Genomic DNA, 24,455 nt, shown 5'->3' with positions numbered 1-24,455 from the left:
AGCTCTTAGACTTAAACATGCATTCGCAAGAAGAACATCCGTAGTTGTTCAGACTTATTTCTAAGTCATTAGGGTGAAAAGAAGTAAAGTGCTTTGAATACACTCACTTCTAGACCACTTCTGGTCTGTCACCTCTAACAAGGCACTCAGCCTTGTTCTAGTTGCTGCAACACACACAGGTTGTAACACCAGACCTGTTTCCCCCTAAGAGTAGGTGGAAAAGATCACAGAACTTCACACCTGCTTCCCCCTTTTGGCATCATCAAAATAGATCAAGGAACCAAACAAATTAACAAATAACAAAACACAACCAGTAGATAAACTACCAATCGTATGAAGTGCATGCTAAATAGGCAGCTCAAACAACATTATAGGGATGCTGATGCTACCATTGTTCCCGCAAAGTACCAAAAGCTACGAGTCCTAAATAAGAGTTATTACAGACCAGTAGTAGACCAAATTACATAAGATCAAATGTTTTGTAATTTGGGAAGGGGGTAACCAGATAGAAAGTTCAATAAAAGAGAGGGTTTAGTAGCAAAATAGAATAAGAAGAAAAGAGAGGAAATCAATCAGCTCCAGAGTCATTTTCAGTCCCATCATCTTCTTACTCCTCAAGATTCTCTGAAACATCTTCTGCATTTACTTCCTCCTCCTCTTCTCCTTTCTCTTCCTCCTCCTCTTCTTCTTACTCTTCCTCATCCTCTTCTTCTTTCTCTCCCTCGAAAACCAGTTCATCATCATCTTCATCACCAGCAGCATTGGATGACTCTTGCTTTGCCTCAGAATCCTCTCTACCCTGAATACCAGCTTTGTCTAGGCGAACCTCAACTCTCCTGTAGGAGTCCTGAAGTGCAGTGCAAAGTTGAGTAACACTATTCAGCATATTCTGCATCATCTGATTCTGGTCACTCAACTGCTTGACCAAGGCATAAGTAGCCTGAACTGATTCCGTACTGGTCCCTGCACCAACTGCATCACCCTTTGCTTCACCCTTCATTTTTAGAACACCATATGCATAGGACATCCCTTCTGACCTATAATCTGATTCGTAAGATGAGACATGGTGCCATAGTCTCCCACCATACGAATTTTCCAATGCGTAAATACTAAGGTCAGCCATCCTCCATAGGGCAGTGCATGCTTAGCCTTCTCCACACCGCAGATCATGTGACCCAACATCATAGAAGGGAGGTTGACTGGAATATGTTCCATGAGACAGTATATGAGAACACTATCCATCAACCGTACACTCATGCGGCCTTGTGCTCTGGGAAACACAATCTTGGAGGCTATGGTATGAAATATCCTCATGATTGGCTCCCTTAAGTGGCCAATGGTGTACCCCTGCTTAGGGTCAGGTGGACCAGTGAACAACCTGGTCTGGAAATGTTCTGTTGTGATTCCTTTAACTGTGGACCAGTTCTCCCTTGAGTACTCATCAAGTCCCTTGTTTGGGACTTTGAGAATTTCAGCCGAAAGCTTCTCAGATAAATTAATGGGAGTGCCCTTAACAAAAGCAAAGTAGGACCCATCGTCCTTAGTATGCAGGTGTTCATAAAATTCCTCAACTAAAGGCATAAACACATCAAGTCCTTTTGCAAACAAAACAGACCATTTCTGAAATGCTAAAGCTTCCTTAACCTCATGCAAGAATTTTTGATCAACCCAACTCTTGGCAACAGAAAAACCAACCAGAATAGACCTATCCCTCAAATCATACAAAGGCTCGGGAGTGATAGACTTACTTTTATTGGGTTTAGAACCCTCTGCAGCAACAATAGCAGGCAGCTTCCTCTTTTTGTCAGCAGGGAACCAGTCTTATTCTGGTTCCTGCACAATCTCCTTGCCTTTGGAAGATTCAGCACCTTTCCTAGCAACATCCTCCTTCTTAGTAACTTCCCCCTCAACATCAGCACCTTCCTTCTTTTTTAATTTCTCCACTGGTTTGGGTGTGAGTTTAGGGGTAGGGAGTTTGAGTTTGGTGGTTTTGACTGGCTGTTTTGTGTTGTTGGGTTGGGTAACCTCCTTCTCAACAGACTTAACCGCTTTTGATGGCGGTTTCTTGGCAGCAACTTTCTTTGCCTGCATCGGTTTCCTCTGCGGTTCAACTACAACATCCTCCTTCTCAACTTCTTCTTCCTCCACCTCCTGATTTTTCGGTTCTGAATCACCCACCGGCTCCGACTCCGTTTCCGGTTCTGACACTTCCATCTTCTCCGACTCCTCTGGCTTAGACTCCTTAACTGGTTTTGGTGTGGGAGTCTTTGATTTTGGTGTGACAGGCTTTTTGGGAGTGGTGGTTTTTGTAACTTTGGAAGTGGCGGTTTTGGTGATTTTAGCGGTTGATTTTGGAATTACCGCTTTTGTGGTGGTAGATTTTGTGGTGGTTTTTGGTGTAGTTGATTTGGTAGTGGTGGATTTTGTGGTTGCTGGCTTCTTTGAATTCCTCCGTATTAAAGGTACTTCTTCCTCATCTTCAACTTCTTCCTCCATAACCGGTTCCTCCACTAGATCAGCCACATCCTTTGTTTTCTTAGTTTCAATTTCGGGAGATTCTTCAACCTCATTTTCTACCAACCTAGTACTCCTCTTTTTGACATGATGAGACTGAATTCCTCTTTTTGAGCACTTAAGAATAAGAAAAGAAAAACTTGAACAATTTGTGTTTCAAGAATTCGAGAAAGAAGGAAATAGAAAAGAGATTAGGATTTGATCGAGAGAATATAAGTAAAGAAAGGAAGAGAATATCAGAAAATATGTGATCAAAGAGAATAAGAAAGAAATAAGAAAAGTATGATCACATGCAAGAATATATATAAGATGGCAAGAAAATAACCAACCGGATATATCCGTTCTTGCAAACTGCAGTTGCCTTAATTACAACCGTCACTTCATTTATTTTCCTTATTTGAAATTTGAAAAACATTTAGAGAATAACCGCCTCAAGAATCTGGTTCCCAAGTGGTCTGCAACTGGTCTGTGCCAACTTACCTTTTTCTTTTTTTTTTTTAAGACTTATGCTTAAGTACCCAAGTACTAAGATGATCAGTTCAGCATCGCATAAGAACTTTGTGAACCCTAAAAAGCAAAGACAAAATGTACAAAAGAAAAAGAAATATATACACAAATTGACATCATTTGACTAGCCAAAGGGACAAGTCAAGACTTAAGAGCTCATTGTCTAATCTTAATCATACCCAACAAGGTACGAATCTTGATGAACACTTCTCTGCTTAAAGGTTTTGTAAATATGTCAGCTAGTTGATCTTCTGACCTGCAAAACTCCAACTCAACATTACCTTTTTCAACTTGTCCCTTAGAAAATGATGCCTAATCTCAATATGCTTGGTTTTAGAATGCTGGACAGGATTTTTCGAAATATTGATTGCACTTGTGTTATCACATAAAATAGGAACACTTCCGAAACAGACCCCAAAATCCTTTAGTTGTGACTTTATCCACAAGAGTTGAGCACAGCACAAAGCAGCAGCAATGTACTCAGACTCAGCTGTGGATAAGCTACAGAATTTTGTTTCTTAGATCCCCATGAAATGAGACAAGAACCTAAGAAGTGGGCCATTCCAGAAGTACTCTTCCTGTCCACAATAAAACCAGAAAGTCAGCATCTGTGTATCCAATGAGGCTCATGCTGCCCCTTTGGATACCACAAACACATATCATAGTACCATTGAGATATCTCAGAATCCTTTTAACAGCCTTTAGGTGAGATTCTTTAGGGTTGCTTTGAAATCTCGCACACAACCCTACTGAAAACACTATATCTGGCCTACTGGCTGTTAAGTAAAGCAATGAGCCAATCATACCTCTGTATAGCTTGCCCTCAACATCCTTTCCCTTCTCATCAAGGCTCAATTTTGTAGAAGTTGGAATAGGTGTTTCATAGGACTTGCTAGATTGCAGACCATACCTCTTCAGCAGCTCCTTGAGGTATTTCTGTTGATGGATCATGATTCCATCTTTGGTTTGCTTGATTTGAAGCCCAAGGAAGAATCCAAGTTCTCCCATCATACTCATCTCAAATTCGCTCTTCATCAAATCTGCAAACTCATTACATAAATCAGGGTTAGTAGCTCCGAACAAAATATCATCAACATATATTTGGACCACTAACAGATCAGTTCCCCTTTCTTTCAAGAATAGTGTCTTGTCAACCGATCCTCTCTTAGTCATTTTCTAAAAGAAAACTGGAAAGTCTCTCATACCATGCTCTAGGAGCTTGTTTGAGACCATAGAGAGATTTGTCGAGTTTAAAAACATGATTTGGCAAGTCACTATCCTCAAAACCAGGGGGTTGCTTTACATAAACATCTTCTTTCAAATAACCATTAAGAAAGGCTGTCTTAACGTCCATTTGAAAAAGTTTAAAATTCATTTAAGCAGCAAATGCAATTAATATCCTGATAGCTTCAAGCCTGGCTACTGGAGCAAAGGTTTCATATAATCAATTCCTTCCTGTTGATTAAACCCTTGAACCACTAGCCTAGCTTTGTTTCTGACTATAATTCCTGAATCGTCCAATTTGTTCCTGAACACCCATTTAGTTCCAATAACAGACATGTTCTCCGTCCTGGGTTCAAGATGCCATACTTGATTTCTCTCAAACTGATTGAGTTCATCTTGCATGGCTAGAACCCAATCTGGATCCGTTAAAGCAACCTTATAGTCAGTAGGTTCAAACATTTGATACGAAGGAATAGAATGCACAAAAGTTTTGCAAAGTAGAGTTCCTTGTCTGCACCCCCTTGTTAATGTCACTAATGATTAAGTCAGTGGGGTGAAAGGACTTGTACTTAAAGCATTTGTTTATGTCAAAGTTTGCATTTGTGCCTCCTATTGTTGAACCTGTTCCTGTACTGGTTCCCCCTGTCTCATTGTTGTTTTGAGCAGGTGAACCAGTTTCCATAGTGGTCTCATCTGTCATCTTCATGTGGATGAGCATCTGAGTCACTATCTCCTTCCCTTACCTCTTGAGCTACCTGATTCTGTGCTGGACCAGACTCTTCCTCTCTATGAGAGTTGTGTGGTGAGCCTGGTTCAGCACCTTCTTCATCCTTGCTCCTGTAAAGTTCAGCATACCAATTTCGAACTCATCAGCATCTTCAACCTGCACATGCTTCTGAACATGTTAGTCTCATCAAACAAGACATGGATACTTTCTTCAACACACAAGGTTCTTTTATTGAAAACTTTGTATGCCTTGCTGTGTGAAGAGTATCCAACGAAAACAGCCTCATCACTCCTAGGATCAAACTTGTCCAAACTTGATTTACCATTGTTGTGTACAAAACATTTGCACCCAAAAACGTAAATGTACAATGTTTGGTTTTCTTCCCCTAAGGAGCTCATAAGGTGTTTTCTTCAGTAAAGGTCTCAACATTACTATTAAAATATAACACGCAGTACTCACAGCCTCAGCCCAGAAGTTTCGAGGAAGACCACTCTCTAGAAGCATTGTTCTTGCCATTTCTTCTAGAGTGCGATTTTTCCTTTCAACCACTCCATTTTGTTGTGGAGTTCTAGGAGCTGAAAAATTGTGAGATACACCATGATCATTACAGTAGGTTACGAAGCTGACATTGTCAAATTCAGAACCATGATCAGACCGGATAGAGACCAGTTGATGACTAATCTTGTTTTGGACCTGTTTACCAGAATTTCAAATTCTTCAAAAGTTTCATTTTTAAACTTCAAAAAGATTGTCCAAGTGAAACGAGAATAATCATCAACTAACACAAACACATAACTATGACCATTTCGACTTTGCACACGCATGGGCCCAACAAGTCCATGTGTACAAGTTCGAAAGGTCTAGTTGTGCTTACAAACTTCTTTGGCTGAAAAGAGGACTTGACATGTTTACATTTAGCACATTCATGACAAATATGATCTGCAGCAAACTTGATGTTAGGTAAACCTGTCACCAAGTCTTGAGATCTCAGTTTATTAGCAAAGAAAAACTTACATGTCCAAGTCTCTTATGCCACAGCCAATGATCATCCTTTATAACACTAAGACAAGTGGCACTGGTCTTTGGAATCTGACTTAAAAAGTTATGTAAACATTGTTATGTCGAAATCCCTTGCAGACCAGTTCCCTTGTTTCAGTGTTGACTATATGACAAAGATTGGTTTCAAATTCAACATGGTTTCCTTTGTCACATAGTTGAGAAATGCTCAAGAGGTTATGTTTCAAACCTTCTACAAAGTAAACATCATTAATAGCTTGAGAAAGTGTCTTACCAACTTTACCTATACCTTTAATCAAACCTTTGCTATTGTCTCCAAAGGTGACACTTCCTCCTTCATAGGCTAGAGTGAGAGAAATTGACTTTTATCTCCTGACATGTGTCTTGAGCAACCACTGTCCAAATACCAGTATGGTTTTGCTCTCACTCTAACCTGCAGAACAAATCAAGGTTTAGTTTTGGAACCCGATTTTCTTGGGTTCCTTGTCCTTGGAAACTGGTTTGACTCTGTCCTTTCTAACCCAGATTTGTTTTACATTGGTCTTCTTTGTTTTATCATGTTTTCCATGTTAGACCAATTGTGTGTGTGACCCTTCTGATAATGGGCATTGTGAACATGAGACTGGTTTCTTTATCATGTTTTTGCTTAGTCCAACAAGTATTGATAAATGACCATTCTTACCACAGTAGGTACATACGTGCATGTCCTTTGCAAACACGTACTTACCTCTCTTGAATTCAGAAATCCAAGTCTCATCTCTTCCCAACTTTGGTGGCTGTTGGGAACTGGTTCCAGAATACCCTAATCCAAACCTCTGAGGATTACCAGGTTGTGAGGTCAGAATGTTTAAAGTACTCTGAGCATCGAGCAACCTGTTCATCTGTCTCAAGCAGTCACTCAAATCTGTTCCTTGGTTTCAAATTTCTTAAGTTGAGCTTCATTAAATTCTGCAGCAATGGCAAGATCCAACTTTGCCTTATGAAGCTCATCCTTAAGTTTTGAAACCAGTTCTGGATCTGGTTCAGAAGTGGTCGCAATGTTCTTGCCTTTTCTTAGTTCGTATAATTCGGATTGAAGATCACAGATCTTACCCTCATATTCCAAACATAAGTCTTCAACATTAGGACCACTTGTGCTAGCAAAAGAAGCTTTCAAATCCACATACTCATTGAACAATTCTTCCACATCATCAATCAGATAATTATGAGCCAAAATTAAATCAGAATGTTCTAAAGTAAAGCTTTTCTGTTTGAGTAACTCGAAATTTATACCTTCAACTTCAGCCTCCTTGAGTTTACTAAATCCTCTATCATTGTTTTGATAAAAATCAGTTTTTGAAAAATCTGATTGAGGTCTTAGCATCTCAAGCTCAATATTCTTCTGATCCAAACTTATTTCAAGCTCTGAAATTTTTTCTTTCAGTTCTGTACAAATAAGTTCAAGTTCAGCAGAAGAGCTTTCACTTAGGTCTAAGTTTCGAGTTACCTCTCTCAACGTCTTTTTGTTAGCTTTATAAGCAGCATTACCTTTAACATTTTGTTCAATAGCAGAATCAATAAAACCAGTAACTCATCTCTATCACAATATCTCATTTGTTCTTGCATATTAGAAATAGTTACCTGTTCTTCGTCGAAGAGCTGCTTCCTGCCATGAGACACATGTGTCCTTTCTTTCCTAAACTGGTCTGCTTCTGGTCTATGTCTCCAATCAGACAGTCACACACATTAGGGCTTCATCTTCCTCGCTTTCACCACCTGAATCAGAATCACCCCAGGCGGCTAGCATAGCCCTCTTAGTCATTTCCTCTCTCTCTGTCCTCCTTTATCATTCTTCCATGCTGGACAATCCTTGATCATGTGTCCAGTTTCTCCACATTTGAAGCAACCAGTGCTGAAGCTGGTCTTCTTCGAGTTGCCCTTGTTCTTCCAAGACTTCCCCTTGAACTGCGTTCTGAGACTCCTCTCAAACCTCTTAGCCATGAGTCCAATCTCATCGAGATCTTCATCATTTTCCTCACCCTTCAAAGCTAACCCACGACTTTTGGTTGTGCTTTCCTCCTTTGAATCCACCAAATCTCATGAGTCATTAATGACCCAATAAGTTGTTCTATGGACAAGGTCGTTAGTCCTTAGCCTCCTGAATAGCAGTCACCTTGGGCACCATTTACCTGTCAAACTTCTCAAGATCTTTCTCACCAAATCTTCATTAGTAAAGTTCTTTCCAAGAGATTTAAGTTCATTGATAATTTCATGAAACGAGTAAACATATCTCTTATATTTTCATCTCGGTTCATATCAAAAGTTTCATATTTAGACATAAGCATATCAACTTTAGATCTCCTGACTTCACTAGTGCCTTCATAGGCTAATTCTAGGGTTTCCCATATTTCCTTAGCAGTAGAACATGCTAAGATACGGATTACCTCATTATCAGCAATATCTTGTTGAAGTAGTGACATGGCCTTTGCATTCTTCTCGAGAGTCTTCAGATCTGTAGTAGTGTACTCACTTTCCTTCTTCTCCGTTCCATCTGAATTGTTAGCCACCTTCCTTGGTCCATTCTGATGATCATCCAGCACTCATAGTCTGTGCCAATGATCAGATTTCTCATGCAATTTTTCCACCAAGGATAGTTGGTTCCATTGAACTTTGGACAACCTTGATCCTCCGGGTCCACTATCATTTCTTAGTAGTCATTGTGTCTTCCTTCTCTAGGTGTTACCCTTTCAAGAAGTTAGGCTCTGATACCAATTGAAAGTGCGAGACACTCAAGAGGGGGGGGTGAATTGAGTGTTTGTCCGAATGTTTAACTTTTCGATTATAATAAGAACAGTAAAGGAACAGTTCTCTAGCAGCGGAAATAAAAGCAATGAATAAACAACACAAGGATTTAACGAGGTTCGACTTCTAATAAGTCTACGTCCTCCACTCACTCACTCTTTTATTAATCAACTCAGAATAACAAAAGAATTACACTCAATCACTTATGCACCTATGCACAAGATGATTCCCCAACTTCCACCTATGGAAGTTCGACCCAACCACCTATGATGGTTCAAATGAAGTTGATCCCTGATCAACTTCCCCAGCAAACTGAACTCACAATTCTCAACTTACAACAAATTTTCTCTCAAGAACAAACAGCCTTACACGCTTAGAATGAGAGTAATTTAAGATCTATGTGGTATTCGGGTTTATGCTTAGGTTTAAGAGTTCAAGAGATGAAGTGCTTTTGCTTAGAGTATTCTGAAAATATGCGTGCAAAAGCTTAAGGTTTGTGTGCTGACAAAACTCCTTAAATAAGCCTTTGGTAAGTAAATGTTACATGATATTATGAGAGTATATTTTCCTCGGAAATATGGAAATTATTCCAAGGAAAATATACTCAGTATAATATCATATAACACACTTACCATACTTAAGAAATCTTGCTCACACAACAAACCATGCATCCGTGTATTTTGAAAATCAATTTTGCGCGGAAAGAAAACTTTCCTAAAATACGAATGCATGAAGTAAATCCTAGAGGACTGGCTAAGATCTGTTCCCAGACTGTTTCAATCAACCAAGTTTTACTTGTAGTTGTGTATGACAAGTAACCGAGGTTTCTTGTCATCCACAACTAGCTCATCTCTCTAGTTATAGTGCATCAAAACCTTTATACCACTTACATTGCATCTAAGACCTAAATGCTACAACATGATCTTGGTCTTCATGCAATTCTTCAAGACTTGGCTTCACAAGCTTCGTCTTCTTATCCATTGAACTCGTACTTTGGCACCTACACATGTAAACAGAAACATGCATGCAATATAATAGTTCAATGTGGTTTGTCATCACTCAAAACTGAAAATAGGGAACTCAACAACCTCCAATCAAGTCCAAGACGGATTTGAGGTTTAAAACACTCGAGCAATTGATCCAATCAATTCAAGCACTCGAGAGTCAGGCTCATGCACATGACATCATTGATCTCAAACTGAGGGAAATGCTCCCTAAAAGGGTAGCATTGTGTGACCTCCCAAAATTCAAGGGTGTCGAAGACCCAGACAATCACTTGAGAGCCTTTTCCATCTCTATGACTCTCAAGTGCATAAGCAAGGACTTGTTTGCTTATGTCTTTCCCTTGACATTTAAAGCACATCCATCGTCCAAGTAGTTCAGAGCTAAATGAGTGGGACTACATCATAGAAGAGTTCCACAAATAATACATATATAATACTCAACTTCCCATTAGTCTTCGTGAGTTGGAGTTAACTAAATGAAACTCCAATGGAGACTTCGTCACCTTCCTTAATTTATGGAGGGAAAACGCCGCACAAATGACTAACAATCCGTCTGAAAAGGATCAAGTCTAAAGGTGATCCTTAACCTGCAGTCTAAATACGCAGAACACATTAAATTCCAACTCATAGAGTCTTTACGAAACTCTATAAGGTATGCCTACTGATAGAAGAAGAGGTTCAAGCCTCAAAGAGTAAGGGTTACAACAAAAACAACAAAAACAACAACAACTCTTTCAAGAAGAGTAACAATAACTCTTCCAACTCCAAAGGTAATGATGTCAATGCCCTAACTACTGAAAATGGAGGTTCGTTGTCAAAGGTCTCAAAGGACCTTCACTCCATTCGGCATGACTTTGGAGGAAGCTTTCAATAGGCTTCCCCGAAAAGGAGCAATGTAGCCTATCGGTCCTACCCCAGACGCTGCACCTGAAAATGGGCACAACAAAGTGGAATCTTAAGGACTATTGCAAGTACCACCGAGGGAATGGGCACCTAACATCTGTGTGTTGGGCCTAAAAGAATGCTCTACTTGATATGGTTGATAGTGGCAGACTTCTAATTCCTTTAGCAACAAAAGTCAACAACAATAGCAACCCCTTGGACGTCGTCTCAACAGTGCAACGAGCTTAGTCACTTAAGGCTAGTTTTCTAGGTTGAGTCGAAGAGTCCCTCCTCTAACTCCTTCATTTCTTTTCCTGTCGAGTCTACGTCATTTAGGCTTTATTTCTAGTAACCGTTGTTCTATTTATTTTTAATTAATGAAATCACATTTTCATTTTCATTGGGCTTTCATCATTTTATTTATGTTTCAACTTCAATGATGAAACTTATCACCTAATGGTTTTGACTAATTAATAATAATAATAAAGGATATGAAAAGCAAATAATAATAAATAAAGAAAAAATAGAAAAAGGATATATTCTGGACTAGGAGCTATTCTCCTTTTCCTTCCATCATCAATAAACCATGATCTCTATCAGCCAAATAACCTTTCAAAAGCAAAGCTCCACAAATATCTTGCTAAGCTTTCCAATACATTAAACCAAAAACTTTGTGCAAGCGTTACTACATAAACAAATAAAACATGTCCTGGAAAAAATAAAAATAGTGAAAAAAGATCAAAGTGCAAAAAAAAAAAAAAAATCAAAAGAAAAAAGAAAACGCACAAAGTAAAAAAAAAGGCAAAGGCATAGAAATAAAAATTCAAGCTAGGGGAATTGCACACAAGTTCTACCCCTTATTTAAATCCTTCAACCGTCAAAACCTTCATCCTATTTAATTCAAATTCATGATCCTACCTTAATCCAACGAAGTAAACCTTCATCAAGCTTTAAACCATTTCAACCTTTCATCAACTCTAACTCCTTCTTCAAGGTATGTCCAAACCCATTAGGTTGAAAACCCAAAAGGATGGCCTAGGCAAAAGTTAGGGCACAAAAAAATCAGATCCAATTCGGAACTAAGAATTGGTCTAATTTTGCAAGGATACATAGGAATCCACATCTCGACTTTTGACCTCTTTAATATAATAAAGTAGTCATGGTCTAATGATTTGGCTTTCTAGATCCCGACATAGACTTGAGTCTAAACCTAGCCTCGGTAAAGCCTTTTCCCACCTACTTTCATTTGGAAAAAATTTAAACTTTTTCTTTTTATTCCAAGCTCTCCTTGATTCTCCGACAATTCCATGATCTATGGCGATATTTTACTTTGCCTAAATCAACTTCCCAGTGAAAACTCTAAACGTTCAAGACACATCAACTACATTTCAATTTAGGCTCATGCCAAATTGATACAAGCTCACTCAAAGTGGGACTTCCTATATATGTAGTGGTTCATTTACATCAAATCAAACTCCCGAAAAGTTGTAGTCTGCGGACCTCGTTTATGGACCGCAATTATTTAATAAAAATGGTTTTCTAAAATCACTAATCTATTTCTAATCATTCTATCTTTCTATATATCCTGATCTTCTAGCCTTGCAAAACCCTAACCCTGCATTGCATTTAATAAATTATAGTCTTACATGACCCTAACCTTGCATGTCATGTCATCTTCCTTAGCTTTGCACAACTCTCTCTCTCTTGCATTGCATCTCATGCATCTTGAGAGAGTCTAAGTTTGCATCATCGCATTATTATGTGCTTTGTTTGAGTTGTTTGCACCTATCTTCTAACATCTTCTTCTATAAGTAATTAGATTGTTCGTAGTTATTGTCTTGCATACTTTCAGACCTCATGATTGCTCGTCCCAGAGGTTGTCAATCTTGCAAACCTAAGCCACAGTATAATCCCTGACGGTCCTTGAATAAATTTCCTATTTTTATATTGAAGTTACTAATTGTTTCTTTCCTGATGTAGATATTCAATATAAAAATTGTGTCTTTGTACATTCTATACCATTTTATTTCTTTTATATTTATTATTCATATATATACATGTTATATGATTCTCTAGACTTTCATCACCCCCACGTGTTATTTTTGCTAATCAAGACCTAAAGTATTGTTCTAATATTAATCAGATTAATTTGAACAACCTGGGTTCCAAGTAATTTGATTGCATGATAACATACCCCTAAACAAAAATATCTTTTATGTCTAGACTAATATTTTTTAGGGTGCTTAAAACATTATATGGTTATTCTATTGCATAACAATGACATGAATCGATATTAAGTGAAGGCCAGCAATGGGTGACATGGATCATGAGCATGTTCGTACCCTCACTCCGGAACTCAGTTTTTGGTTTATTAACCATCTATGGAGTCAAAACGGCAAAATCTACATTCAATAAATCCCACAATTTGTCCCTACGATTTTTCAATATCCAATTAGGTTTACGAGTTTCCTTTAAAGACTTGTTGGTAACTTCAAACCTTTTTCAATAAAACCTTTACAATGAGATACTCAAATACACGCTCATCCCATGCAGGCGAAATAAAAACATGACTACAATGGTGCACTTCCAATCTAGTAAGTTTAACCATCATACACCATTCAAATTCCTTCACAATTTGCGGAATATGAGAAATTGTCCTTATAAGGTTATGGTGACCAATGGTGTCCTTGTAAGAAAAATACTAAGTTTGTATAGTCAATGAAAATAGAAAAGGAAGATCTGGGTCAGGTGATAAATGGTCCTTATTCTTATTCCACCCTCCATCAAATTGTATAGTATGAGTAGGGCGACCTCTAGAGTTCCATCCAATATTTGCCGAAAGGAAGTCCGGAGGATGATGGAGAGCAGCTTGAGCCGGATGAAGGAATTGGAAGTTCCTGGCATAGACCATGCTCTTGTGAAACAGATAGATAATGATTGCATGATTGGATCATCTGCCGAACCCCCCCCCCCCGCGCCGCCGCCATGATTAGGCGGTTAATTATGGAAAACCTAATTACTAAGATGGAGCCACAACCACCAAAGTTATGATAATAAGTTTTTGAAGTCGAGTGTTATTTATTTTTCCCATCCTCGCTATAGAAAAGTAGGATATGTTTTTATAATTGTGGTCCCTTCCACTGGACTATTAGGATCATGTTAAATTGTTTTGACCTTGACGTCGTCATTCGTAGCCAAAATTTTCATTGCCAAAGGGCCATTCAAGAGAAAAGATGAAGTAATTATTTGTTTTGATATGAGGATATATCACACAATGGATTAATAGGGAATCTCCATATAAAGCATTTCCATTTGGGAAATATGGAGAGATGCCAACTAACTTTGGAAACCTCCAAGACATGCACAATATTATTATTGGTCATCTGATTATGTTGGAGAGAAGTAACCCATTTACTATTTAAGTGGTGAAAATAATAAAACTTAGACTATTGTCATTTTATTATTTATACGCTTCTTTTATTATAAGGGGAAATTCCTCAGGTACAACTAAGGTTTGGCGTAATTTCCAAATTCCCCTCATATCTAGGGAGATCCTCAGATACCCTTGAGGTTTGTTTTGGGTCTAAAATACTCATACTAACAACGGCAGGTTAATACCGTCAACTTTTTTCCTCTCCCCTCTCCATCTTCATCTTCTTCATCTCTCCTCCCATCTTCTTCACCACTCATCTAATCTTCTTCTCTAACATTGTGCCATAAACGCCGCCGGAAAACCAATGCACCACTTACGCACCCTCGCCGGCGGCCAGTGCACCGCCAGAACAACAACACCCCCGAAACACCATCGGTACCTTGCTGTAGTTTGCGCCGTACTTGAAGTCTTCTTCTTTCTCTCTCGCCCTACTTGCATCCTCCTTCCTTCTCTCTCGCCATGCTTGCCTGAGCTGTTGTCCAGGTCGCGTTCCCCGTCGTCAGCTGCCCCATCCTTGCTGCCCAGCTCGCCGGACAGCCACCGCAGTTCTCCCTGCCCTTTGCCGCCTATCTGCACCATCTTCTATCGCTTGGATTTACCGAATTCGTCACGCCATCGTGGCTTTGAACTGGTTTTTGTGCAACAGTTGTTTGTAGATTAAGGGGATTAATTATGGGATTGAGGCTCTGCTCAAGCAGGTGAACATGATTTGCAGAGCTCTTTTGTGGACCGGCACATGTAACAACCCTAAGCCTGGCTATGTTAGCTAGAATGAGGTATATAAACCCAATTGGAGGGTGGTTTGGATGTCAGGAGCTTAATCAACTAGAATGCAACTATTGTTGGTAAGTTGGTTTGGGATATTACAACGAAAGCTGATAACCTATGAGTTAAGTGGATCCATGATAGGTATATCAAGGAGCAAGACTGGCTTGCTTTTACTCCCCCTAGCACAGTCAGCTAGGTAGTAAAATACATATGCAAGGCGAAAATGGTGACCCTAAGTATGTGTGGGCATGACAGTTTTAATAAACCCAAGTATAGTACAACAGAGATATATAAGATGTCTAGGGAAGAAAATTCATTGGTGTCAGCCTATTTGGGATAGTCATAATATCCCAAAGCATAGCTTTTTGCTTGGCTGGCTTTGAGAAATAGACTTCAAACAAGAAGCAAGTTGGCAAAACGTGGTGTATGTGTAAGGAATAATTGCTTGCTATGTGAAGATCCAGTAAAAGATCACAATCACCTTTTCTTTAACTGTGTTTTTAGTAAGCAGTTGCCTAATCAAAATCAAAAACTGGTGAGGAATTCAGGTGATGACCTGCAATCTGCCCCCAATTGATAAGTTGTGTGCAAAGAAGATGTAATTGCAGCAAATTCAAGAAGCAAGTTATTATTATTGCTAGCATCCTAGCTACTATTTATAAGGTGTGGGAAGAAAGAAATAATGCATTACGGAATTATAGCATATATTATAGCAAAAATTATACAGGATATTTAGTATATTGTGAAGTATAGAGTGAAGTCCAGGCTTCCCAGGTGAAAGAAAAAGGATAATACTCAATAGTTGTATAGCTTGCTATAAGCGTTTTTTTGTTGCTGTTGTAAGCTCTAGGTTTTAATTAGGGGTGTTAACGAGCCGAACCGAGACCGAACATACCCAGGCTCGGCTCGGCCGAGCTCGAAACGAACAAAACCAGGCTCGGCTCAGCTCGAAGCTCGGCTCGTGAAATTAAAATTTTAATAATGGAAAGAAAATTTAGCTTAACATTAACCAAGACTTTAGATATAGCCCAATGTTTTGCCAAACTTTTTATAAGTATGGATGTCAGGCTAATTTTCATTAAATAATGCAAGCCCAACAACAATACATTCTACTCCTATCTATACCTCATATACAATACAAGAGGTCCCTTATTACTCTTGCTTTCTCCCCAATGTGGGACTTTTAAAATCCCAACAAAGGAACTCACTTAGGCTCCATAGCGAGCAGCGAGAAAAAAAAAAAAGAGATGGGTGCTTTAGATTTTTCTATCATGCGCCTTTTATATTTGGAGATGTGAAGTTTTACTTTTGCCTCACCGATGTGGGACTTATAAACCTTAACTAAATAAGCTCAACATTATGTTTTGTCAAACTCTTTATAAGTATGGATGTTAGGCTAATTTTCATTAAATATGACAAGCCCAACAACCATACATTGTACTCCTATCTATGCATGCCCATATAATACAAAAGGTCCCTTGTTACTCTTGCTTCCCCAATGTGGGACTTTCAAAATCCCAACAAAGGAACCCACTTAGGCTCTACTACGGGCACCAAGAAGAGATGGGTGTGGTTGTTTTCCATATCATGCACATTTTATATTTGGAGATGTGAAGTTTTGCTTTTTCCTCACCAATGTGGGACTTATAAACCTTAACTAAATAATTCACAAACACTGTGCATTGTTCCTCATATTCCCAAAATGGGTAGAAGAAAGGTGATAGAATTATATATAGTAAAAAAATTAATTTTATGCTAATCCAAGTTTCCAGGCTTTGCATATTTAATGATTGTCCAACATTATAAAATAAGACAAATCAAACAAGAATTATAATGAACTTAAAGGGTAATAAGATTATATAGGGAAAACAAGGTTGGTGTTTACTTCTTCTATCGATGTGGGACAATACTTTTTTACATAAAGCCTATCTAAAACATTTTACGAACATGTTTTCGAACTTTCGAGCCGAACTCTAATAGGCTCAGGCTCGGCTCGCTAAGGTCACGAGCCGATCTCGAACTCGAGTTGAGCCCTCCCGAGCCGAACTCGAACAGTTTGCGAGCCACCCTGCCTCATTAACACCCCTGGTTGTAACGTGTGTTTTGAGCTTAATGAGAATTACTTATCAAAAAAAAGAAAAAAAGCTAAAACTCTATGCCAATTAAAGTACATTGATAAATATGTAATAAATGGAATACTGCATAATATTCTTTGACCTTTTTATATGTTTTCTAAGTTTATTATTTAAAATAAATAACAATTTTTTGGCGTAAAACTGTTATTTGCGTTTAATAAACCAAACCTCAAAGCAAACCAATTGAAAAAATGGGTTCAGTTTGCACTTTGGTACAGTTTAGACCACACTCGTGAAAACTCAGAAGATCCTTATCATATCGACTTATTATTCTCATAATAATGAAGAATAATTGATAAAATAAATTCACTATCATATAGTACTCGTGTATGTATGCTATGTCTATGTCTATGCATTGAATATATTAATCATTTTGTCAAATATAAATTTTTGTCATGTCAACTATTCATCCGCATAATGTGAAGAACTGTGAACAGAGACAACAATAACATAAGCTTTTGATTAGACTACCAATCTCCTTTGAAATTATTTTGAATGGTCGAAGTTCTGTCAGTTCACTTCTTCTTTCTTTCTTTTCATATGTTTTGGTTTTTTCCCCCTTAATAATAGCCGGATTAAGACTTGTTGATGGAAAAGAGATTACAGCCCAAATATACTATTATAATTATATTATCTTTCTTTCTAAAAGTTTTAGTACTAAATAAAGCTGCTATGCCACTCCTTAATTTAAATTAGATCTTGTTGATGGCTCAAATATGGGTAGTTTCATAGGAGGTTTCGCTTGTACGTGGAAAGGATTAACGTCACTTTTTGTCCTTTTGAAACTAAAAGTCTAAAACTATCTAGCTAACTAACACATTCTAATCTTGCTTTTCAGCGGTAACATGGGAGAGAACCATATTTAAAGGGAACACATTTACTATATACATTCAGATGCAGTGTATGCATGTACATTAAAAGTTTCTTTTAATTTTTCTTTTCAAAAAAAAAAACGTTTCTTTTAATTTTCCTTTTTCAATTGTTCATTTAAAATTTGGTTTTATATTAGTTTGCATATCGTAGACCTGAGTTTATAACAAAAACAATATCAAAGAGAAAACGAAAATGAAAATAAAAGAGAGATGATTGATAAGAAAAATGGAAAATGTAATGGAATTATTTTTCGATCACCCGTTACAAACCAAACAATGCAAATAAAACGTCACAATAGTTCTAATGCTTCAGTAGATGTGGATATTTCTACGTATCCTTTGTTAAATAAATTAATTCTTCTTGATTCGTTAGGAGTCTCCCTTAAGAGAAGAGCGTCCTAATTAACTTTTATTATGTACCCAAAAAAAAAAAATGCAAACAAAAACATACTCTCCTTATTTAATGAGATTGGAAAGAATCAAAGAGCATTAATTAGTGGGAGTATCAATATTTTTAAGTGTTAGGGTATCCGATATTGTATGATGGAATTGAATATTATTAATTAGCCTGTTATAGTATAATAGTGTTGACATCATCTTTAATTTTAAAGGGCTCGGAATCGAGTCTTACTTGATCCCTAATTTATTTCTTTATTTACAAGAAACTTCAACTTATCTAAAAATCAGTGCGTGTTTTAAAATTAGTAAAACCTACTTCTTCATATTGAGTCAAATGATTTATCATACTTCGATCATAAAATAAAATTTCATTGCCATTAGAATTTTATATGAAGTTACATTTCTATTATATAAGCAAACAAGCACTAAAGGAGGGTGAGTTGGCAAAGCAAAGCCAAGTGTCAAGTGTCAAATGCCAACCTAAACCTAAACCTTTAAAATGTTCCACTATCCGGCCAACCTGAGAAACGCCAAAGAAGAGCAAGTTAGTTTCACTGGAGAAAGGCTGTAAATGGGGCTCTCTTAATACTTTGATGACTATGACAGATGTCGAAATGTAAAATTAAAAGCCAACCCAAAGAAATCTAAAGGTTCTAATTAGCTGTTTCTTATTCTATACTTCTATATATCCTTTAGAAGAAGTATATTATTACTACTACTAATAATTATCTAAGACAAATTTTGGACTGACCCCCCCTTTTTTTTGGCTTTCCCCACTATGATATTCTCCCCTTTTTGGAGTTTTGGTTTTGTTATATTATGAGTTGGCTTCATCACTGAGAAATGAAGTTGGAGAGGGACTAGAAGAGCATTCAAAACACTGTTCTCATTGAATGATAGTAGGCACACGACTTAAATGGTTACTCTTTTTCCAGGTGTGTCATTTCTGACCATATAGCTAAATGATGAAAAAAACAACACTGATCAAAAAAGAATGATATTAAGGAGAAAGAAACAAAAGTGATATTTTAAACAAACCCTTCCCTAAGGAAAAGGAAAAGATAAATAAGGGAAGCCTGGATAGTGTAAATGTATGTCCTTTAATTGGAGAGGTATGAATTGATGAATATATATAAGGGTAAAAAATAGTACATATATTTTAATGGCGGAAAGAAGTTAAATGCTAAGACCGAATTAGAAGTCCAAAAAAAATTGTTATGATAGGCCCTTAGCACAAGTGTTTGCAAACTGATACTTTGTAGGGGACATGCATAACTCGTATATGGTCCAATGCAACATTTTCACAAACAAAATGGATGTCCGTTTTAATAAGTTTAGTACTAAATAGCATTTACGTTACCCCAATAAACAAGAGTGGTCTACCGAAGAGGACATTGTAGCTCAAGTAACAATTTTCGGAGCCAACATGCTACTGCAACAATTTTGATGCCTCTGTATTTTGCTTCGGCACTCGACCTAGAAAGAGTAGTATGACGTTTCGACAACCATGAAATGAAATTATCACCTAGAAAATTAAACAACAATATAAAGAAGTCGAACGACGAGTGTAAGGATACCCATCCCAATCACTATGTCTGCATGTGATCAAGGGATCGGAGTCGTAATAAAAGGATATAGATGTAGCCTATGATGAAAAATGGTGCACCAAGTTTGGACTTAGTATTCACAGAAGTAGTGACATATTCATAAGTGCCCATACATATACATGCTCTAAAATTTCCTAAGCATATTATTAGGAAAATCTTGTTATAATAATACCAAACAATAATTGATAGGACCTAACTCAGGCATAGAGAACTCATATTTCAACAGAGAAATGAGACCTTGTCGAAGCTCATCAGAAGCAGTGAGAAGTTCAATATCGTCAACATAAAGAAGAAGATAAGATGTATGGACGCCACAACAAAATATAAATAGAGAGAACTCACTTTTGGCACCCACAAAACCAATTATCATCAAAAATTTTGCAAGTTATTGGTACCAAGCCCTATGAGCTTCTTAAGACCGTAAATAGACTTTTTCAATAAACATACATGGCCAGGACTCAGGAGCCTTACAATCAGCAAAACCAAGAGGTTGACGCATGTACACAGTCTCATGCAAATCACCATGAAGAAATGCATATTTGACATCTAGCTGATGTAGACCACTTTCGAGCAAGTGTCAATTACATAAAATAGTATGTATAGTAGATGGCTGAACAACAGGGCTAAAAGTCTCATCACAATATATCAACTCCTGTCTTTTGGAATTTTCCATTCGCCACTAGACAAGCCTTATGCCTCTCAAGTTCTCTTGTAAAAGTGAGTTTGTATCTAAACAACCATATACAATTTATAATGTTCACCCCTATAGGGTTAGGAATCAATTCTCAAGTTCCTATTTCAATAGAGCACTACATTGATCACCTAGGAAATTGATTTAGGTCAAGTATTAATTGGTTAGACTGCATACATGGTAAATTTGTTGATGAAAGCAATGACTCAATATTTGCGAAATAGTGAAATTTTTATTATTATTATTAGGAAAGATAATTGGTACGAAGATCAAACCCTGCTAGACTACTAGCCTGTAAGCTAAGGCACATCAGTTCAGAGGCTGGGTACAAGACTAAACAGCCCAGAATTAAATGTCCAACATATTATTAGGATGAGGATTCGAATAACTTTGTGCAATACCCTAGAATTCAGGGTGGTACTCCACTAAACTACCACCTCTCCCGCTTGCGAAATAGTGAATGAAAAAGATCATACATACATATCTAAAGTCAATTGCAAAATGTTTAATGTATGTTGCATACGCGCAACATGCGTCGCTTGTATGTATATATGCCTGAGTATTATGAAAATGATGAGTTATATATTTACTATTTTATAAGTTTGTCATTTTTAACTGTATATAATAATATATAAAATTAGGAGCACTCTTTAGAGCTAAACCTTTCCATAAAAAAAATGGAAAATTATATGATGAAAATGGGATGCCTAAAAAAATTGAATAAGTCAAGGAATTGGATAATTCTATTGACTAGATAGTCAAGGCCCCCACAAGGTACCAAGTGGTGTTAGTTTAAGTTTCGAATATATAACTACCTAAGTTAGATTGTTTGACTAGGGGTGCGTACCGGGTTCAGGATAGGATCGAATCGGAATTTGAAATTTTTTTACACCGGGACCGTACGTAAAAAAGTCCGGTCTAGATCTATTGGACCATAATCTGCATTTTTTATAAAATAAGTTTATTTAAATTTAACATATTTATAAAATAGATACATTAACATTTATTAATTTTAACAACAATAATCTTAAAATTAATAAAGATTAAGTTTCTATCTTATAAAACTTTATAACTTTGAATACTTTTAACCTTTAAACTATTTTTTTTTCTAATAAAACAGAAATTCCGGTAAGTTTGGACCGGAACACACCGGAAACCCGAAATTATATCTTTGACGGATCGCATACCGGAATGCAATCCTCGGTCCGGTCCAACCCTGCTCGTTTGCCATTGTCAAATCTGATTAACTAGTGTTTTCATAAATGCAATTCTATATCATATTATAAGGACTTTAATACAACAAAGGAAAAAACGTTGATAAACTCATCTCAAGAGTCATGACATTGTGTTTTTTATTTGAAGGGTCTCAAGACATTGTGATTAATCCTCCACAAGACAATTCAAACGGAATTTAATCAAGTTATATTCACTTTATTATATATATATATATATATATATATATATATATATATATATATATATATATATATATATATATATATAATATATATATATATATATATATCCCAAAAGAAAAATGAAAACATATTGGGTCATGTAGTTATAATCAAGCATATTGTAAATCTATATCCATACTAATATATTAAAAGTCGTTTTTTGTCACATGACATTCTTCATTAGGATATTTCAGTCAATGTAATTCACCACACAATTTTAAAAAATAGGAAATGCATTACAGAAGATTAGATCATGTGACTTTAAGCTTATATACTAAAGTATTAATCACTAAAGCAAGTGATATTTGGTGATATAATTTTACAGTAAAATTTTAGAAACTGAAAATTATAATTACCCAGGATATAGTCTGGGCGTAAAATCTAGTTTATAGCTTGAAAATGTGTACAAATATATCCATTGTGTAGTTTCAATTTTAAGTTGAGTTAACAAAATTAATGATAACAACTTCATCCAACTATATGTTCTCAATCAAATAATTGAAGACCCTACTTATCTCCTCATATGTACTTGCACATAAACTAGCTTGTTGCTCCATCCATTTAAGACAATGTGATATTTACTTATCTTGTGGTCTTCAAAAACACAAACTATTATTTTGTACATAATGTTCATGATTTATAATTAATTTTTTTACTTTATCCAATTACCCTTTCTTTTATCCTTAAATTGGATTTTCTTGAAGAAAATAGAAGTACATATTTTCTTTTATAGTACAAATTAAATCAACCATTCATGCTTCTAAAATAAAACTTGTTTGAGTTTATATATTCAAGGTATATCACTATTTAATAAATTAAAGGTCAAAGCTTTGACCATAAAAAGTATTATTATCTATAAAATAGGAGGTTTAAGTAGATCTTCGTACGTTGTAATAACTTGAAGTTTCAGTCTTATCTTCAATGAAAATCTATTACTGTCATGTATTGATATTTTGTTTTGCCAGATAGTCCAAGTCAATTTATTCTCAATGTGTCTTCGTGATATATCAGGTCCAGGCTGATCATATGAAGGTATTGTTTTCCATTAGGTATCTGTCCTTATTCATCGTTTGAATATTATTGCTTTCTTCATTCAATAAGTGTAAACATCCAAATTACTAGTATTAGAAACAATCAACCCCAAATGAAACAAGTCATTTGTGTTTTTTTCTGCAATAATAAAATAAAAAGTTTCATCACTCCTAATCGGCTAATACCCCAAGCTGTATTGATGATTACTTTTTTTCTTTGTTTTAACTCTGTTAAAAATTCAAGTATTTTTTACAAGATGGAGAGTAACAACCGCAAATAAAAAATTGTTCTTGCTCCTCCTTTGTGCTGCCCATGTAGTTAGTTGTACGATCATATTAAAATTTACCCTAAATGCATACCTTTTGTGAATACCTCAAGATAGTAAGACATAATATGATATTGAGGTATCTCTCTTTCTATATATTTTGCTACTTAGGGCCTATTCTTCCTAGCTCATTTTCAGTTCAGTTCAGTTCAATTCAGTTCAATTCAGTTCAGTTCAGACCAATTCAGTTCAGTTCAGTTCAGCTCTTGACAATACTTTTACTCTCACATATCACTATTCATTTCAGTTCAATTCAGTTCAGTTTAGTTCAGTTCAATTCATATCAGTTCAGTTCATATCAGTTCAGTTCATATCAGTTCAGTTCAGATCAGTTCAGTTCAACTGTTTTATGCCGAAGAGAACAGGCCCTTATTGACTTCATTGGCTCTGTTTGGGGAAGCATTTCAGGTGACTTAAATGATAAGGTGCTACAATTTTAAGTCACCTTATATGATTAGTGGTGTTTGGTGGAGGAACTTAAATAAAATTTAAGTCCAAAATTTGACTGAAATTGAGTTGGAGTAAAATATAGCTTCTTAGATCAGGTGCTGAATTTTTTTTATTATTATTATTTTCTTTTTATCTTTTTAAGCCTAAAAATATATTTTCTTTTTATGTTTTTAAGTTTAAAAAGATATTTCAGCTACAGTCATAAATAATATTACCAAACAGGTTATGTAATCAACTAGCTTAACAGTTTCAGCACTTTAACAGTTTCAGTTGCTACCTCATCAGTTTCAGCTGCTACCTCATCAGTTTCAGCCATCTTATCAATTTCAGCTCCATTTCAATCAGTTTTGTCAAACATAGCCATTTTAGATTCATTCTATTTTCAGTAGACATGAAATAAGCAAGTTTTTTTCTTATGTCAATTATATTTTACCTTAAATATTTTCTTCTTTTGTTACACTAGTTCAGTAGTTCTTATGCATTTTGCTTATTAAAATTCTAACAATACATTCGTATTGCTTGAGTTATAAATTACTCTAGTACTAGAAGCTCAAATCTTAACTGTTATGAACGCCAACTGCTTTTTATCTTAATGAATTAAGCTCACCCTTTTAGAGTAACATCTCCATA

The 24,455-nt window shown here is 36.4% G+C and overlaps 1 protein-coding gene across 1 annotated transcript; it reads right to left on the bottom strand.

Annotated features, from left to right (window-relative positions):
* Positions 1 to 234: 234 nt before the first annotated feature.
* Positions 235 to 24,141, bottom strand: LOC125498807 (uncharacterized). Its single transcript, XM_057395704.1, has 4 exons — positions 24,082 to 24,141; positions 2,026 to 2,631; positions 731 to 994; positions 235 to 345 (listed from the first exon to the last, which is right to left on the bottom strand). The coding sequence occupies exons 1-4, from the start codon at positions 24,139 to 24,141 to the stop codon at positions 235 to 237; spliced, it is 1,041 nt and encodes a 346-aa protein (XP_057251687.1).
* Positions 24,142 to 24,455: the final 314 nt, after the last annotated feature.

Source organism: Beta vulgaris, chromosome 6, assembly GCF_026745355.1.
Source record: "Beta vulgaris subsp. vulgaris cultivar EL10 chromosome 6, EL10.2, whole genome shotgun sequence".
NCBI classification, from domain to species: Eukaryota; Viridiplantae; Streptophyta; class Magnoliopsida; order Caryophyllales; family Amaranthaceae; genus Beta; species Beta vulgaris.
Note: the sequence above shows the minus strand (reverse complement) of the source record. Positions and strands in the feature narration are given on the sequence as shown.

Excerpts from the sequence above, each read along its gene's own strand:
- LOC125498807 (XM_057395704.1), bottom strand. The coding sequence starts at position 24,141 with ATGGCTGAAACTGATGAGGTAGCAGCTGAAACTGATGAGGTAGCAACT. Across the intron at positions 2,632-24,081 it reads TAGCAACTGAAACTGTTAAA|TGCTCAAAAAGAGGAATTCA; the intron begins GTGCTGAAACTG and ends CTTATTCTTAAG. Across the intron at positions 995-2,025 it reads TTAAGTCTGTTGAGAAGGAG|GGTGAAGCAAAGGGTGATGC; the intron begins GTTACCCAACCC and ends CTAAAAATGAAG.